This window comes from Otolemur garnettii, unplaced genomic scaffold (assembly GCF_000181295.1).
Source record: "Otolemur garnettii isolate 467f Iridium unplaced genomic scaffold, OtoGar3 scaffold00179, whole genome shotgun sequence".
Classification (NCBI taxonomy): domain Eukaryota; kingdom Metazoa; phylum Chordata; class Mammalia; order Primates; family Galagidae; genus Otolemur; species Otolemur garnettii.
This window is the reverse complement of record NW_003852574.1, coordinates 378,285-380,319: the sequence shown is the minus strand read 5'-3', so window position 1 is coordinate 380,319 and position 2,035 is coordinate 378,285. Positions and strand designations below refer to the sequence as shown.

The 2,035-nt window shown below is 44.6% G+C and overlaps 1 protein-coding gene across 4 annotated transcripts in view; it reads left to right on the top strand.

The window, feature by feature from the left end:
* Positions 1-2,035, top strand: part of CDC25A (cell division cycle 25A) — a 27,543-nt gene that overhangs the window by 20,013 nt on the left and 5,495 nt on the right. For all 4 annotated transcript variants that reach the window (XM_003800548.1, XM_012811880.1, XM_012811878.1 and 1 more), the window contains one exon: positions 348-446. In XM_003800548.1, coding sequence (XP_003800596.1) covers positions 348-446 — 99 coding nt within the window. The remainder of the gene's footprint in view (positions 1-347; positions 447-2,035) is intronic.

Here is a 2,035-nt window from a genome sequence, read left to right as displayed (position 1 = left end):
CCCTCACTAGAGTGCTGTGACATTACAGCTCACAGCAACCTCCAACTCCTGGGCTTAGGCAGTTCTCTTGCTTCAGCCTCCCACGTAGCTGGGACTATAGGTGCCCTCCACAATGCCCAGCTAATTTTTGTTGCAGTTTGGCCAGTACCAGGTTCAAACCTGCCACCCTCGGTATATTGGGGCCAGTGCCCTACTCACTGAGCCACAGGCACTGCCAGGAAAATTTCTTATTTGCTTAATATAGACATTAACTTTTCAGACTCCTCCTTGTGACATGCTCCAAGTGAACGTTTTCTAAAGTCCTTTTAAGAACCCTGGCCTCATTCCACACCTTTGGTTTGTTACAGATTCCACATCAGTCTTTATCCCTGGTATCTTCCCCAAAAGGAACCATTGAGAACATTTTGGATAATGACCCAAGGGACCTTATAGGAGACTTCTCCAAGGTAATTACAGCAAATGGAAGCAAAGCATGACTGGGGGCAAGGAGTACCTGGAACCCCACTCAGCCTTTCTCTTTCTCCAGGGTGGCTCCTGAGATGCCTCCAAAAAGATAGTTTAAAAATGTTAGGAAAGCAAACTTGATTTCTCATGATCAGGTATATGTTGATGTCTGTGAAACTATAATATATCAGTGGTTTCAGGTAGGGTACTGCTAACCAACCACCTTGATACAACTGAAAGATCAAGTTGTCTTGGAACTGCTTTTTCTTTGGGGGATGCCGTTAGTTTTGTTTTTGTTTTTTGTTCGAGGGGGAGGTGTTGAGGAAGACTCTGACTCTATCACCCTGGGTAGAATGTTATAGCATTGTCATAGCTCACAGAAACCTCAACTCTTGGGATCAAGCAATCCTCTTGCCTCAGTCTTCCAAGTAGGTGGTATTCTACAAGCACCCACCATATGCCTGGCTAGTTTTTCTATTTTTAGTAGAGATGAGGTCTTATTCTTGCTCAGGCTGTTCTAGAATTCCTGAGCTCAGGCAATCTACCCACCTCAGCCTCCCAGAGTGTTAAGATTACAAGCCTGAGCCACCACACTCAGCTTATTTTTTTATTTGTTTGTCAGGCCCAGACAAGGCTCAAACTCACTGTCCCAGTGTGTGAGGTGGCAGTGCACTAACCACTGGGATATAGCAGCCAGCCTTATATATCTATTTTTAATAATAGAACCCAAAAAAAGGCTGGAATACAGTAGTATTGTCATACCTTACAGCAACTTCAAACTCTTAGCAGTCCTGCCTCAACCTGCTAACTGGGACTATAGGGCTACCACCATACCCAGTTAATTTTTCTTTTATTTATTTATTTGTTTACTTGTTTATTTATTGAGAATATACCTTACTTTATCACCTTTAGTACCATACCAAGGCATCATAGCTTACAGCAACATCAAACTCTTGGGCTAAAGTGTTTTTCTTGCTTCAGCCTTCCCAGTAGCTGGGACTACAGGCGCCTATTACAACACCTGGCTATTTTTAGAGACAGGGTCTTGCTTTTGCTTAGGCTGTTTTGAAACTACTGAACTCTAGCAGTCCACCCACCTCAGCCTCCCAGAGTTCTAGGATTACAGGCATGAGCCACATACCTGGCCTCATTAATTTTTTTATTCTTTTGTAGACATAGAGTCTTGGCTATGTTGTTCAGGTTGGTCTCAAACTCCTGGACTCAAGCAGTCCTCCTGTCTCAGCTTCCCAAGTAGCTGGGATTATGATAGGAGGCACCACACCCAACTAGGTTGCTGATCATAAAAGTTAAGAATGTGGAGTTCAAGACTAACCTGAGCAAAATCAAGATCCCGTCTCTACTAAAAATAGAAAAACTGAGGCAGGGGTGGTGCCTGTGGCTCAGTAAGTAGGGCGCCAGCCCAATATACCAAGGGTGGTGGGTTCAAACCTGGCCCCAGCCAAACTGCAACAAAAAAAATAGCTGGGCATTGTGGCAGGTACCTGTAGTACCAGCTACTTGGGAGGCTGAGGCAAGAGAATCACCTAAGCCCAAGAGCTAGAGGTTGCTGTGAGCTGTAATGCCACAGCAC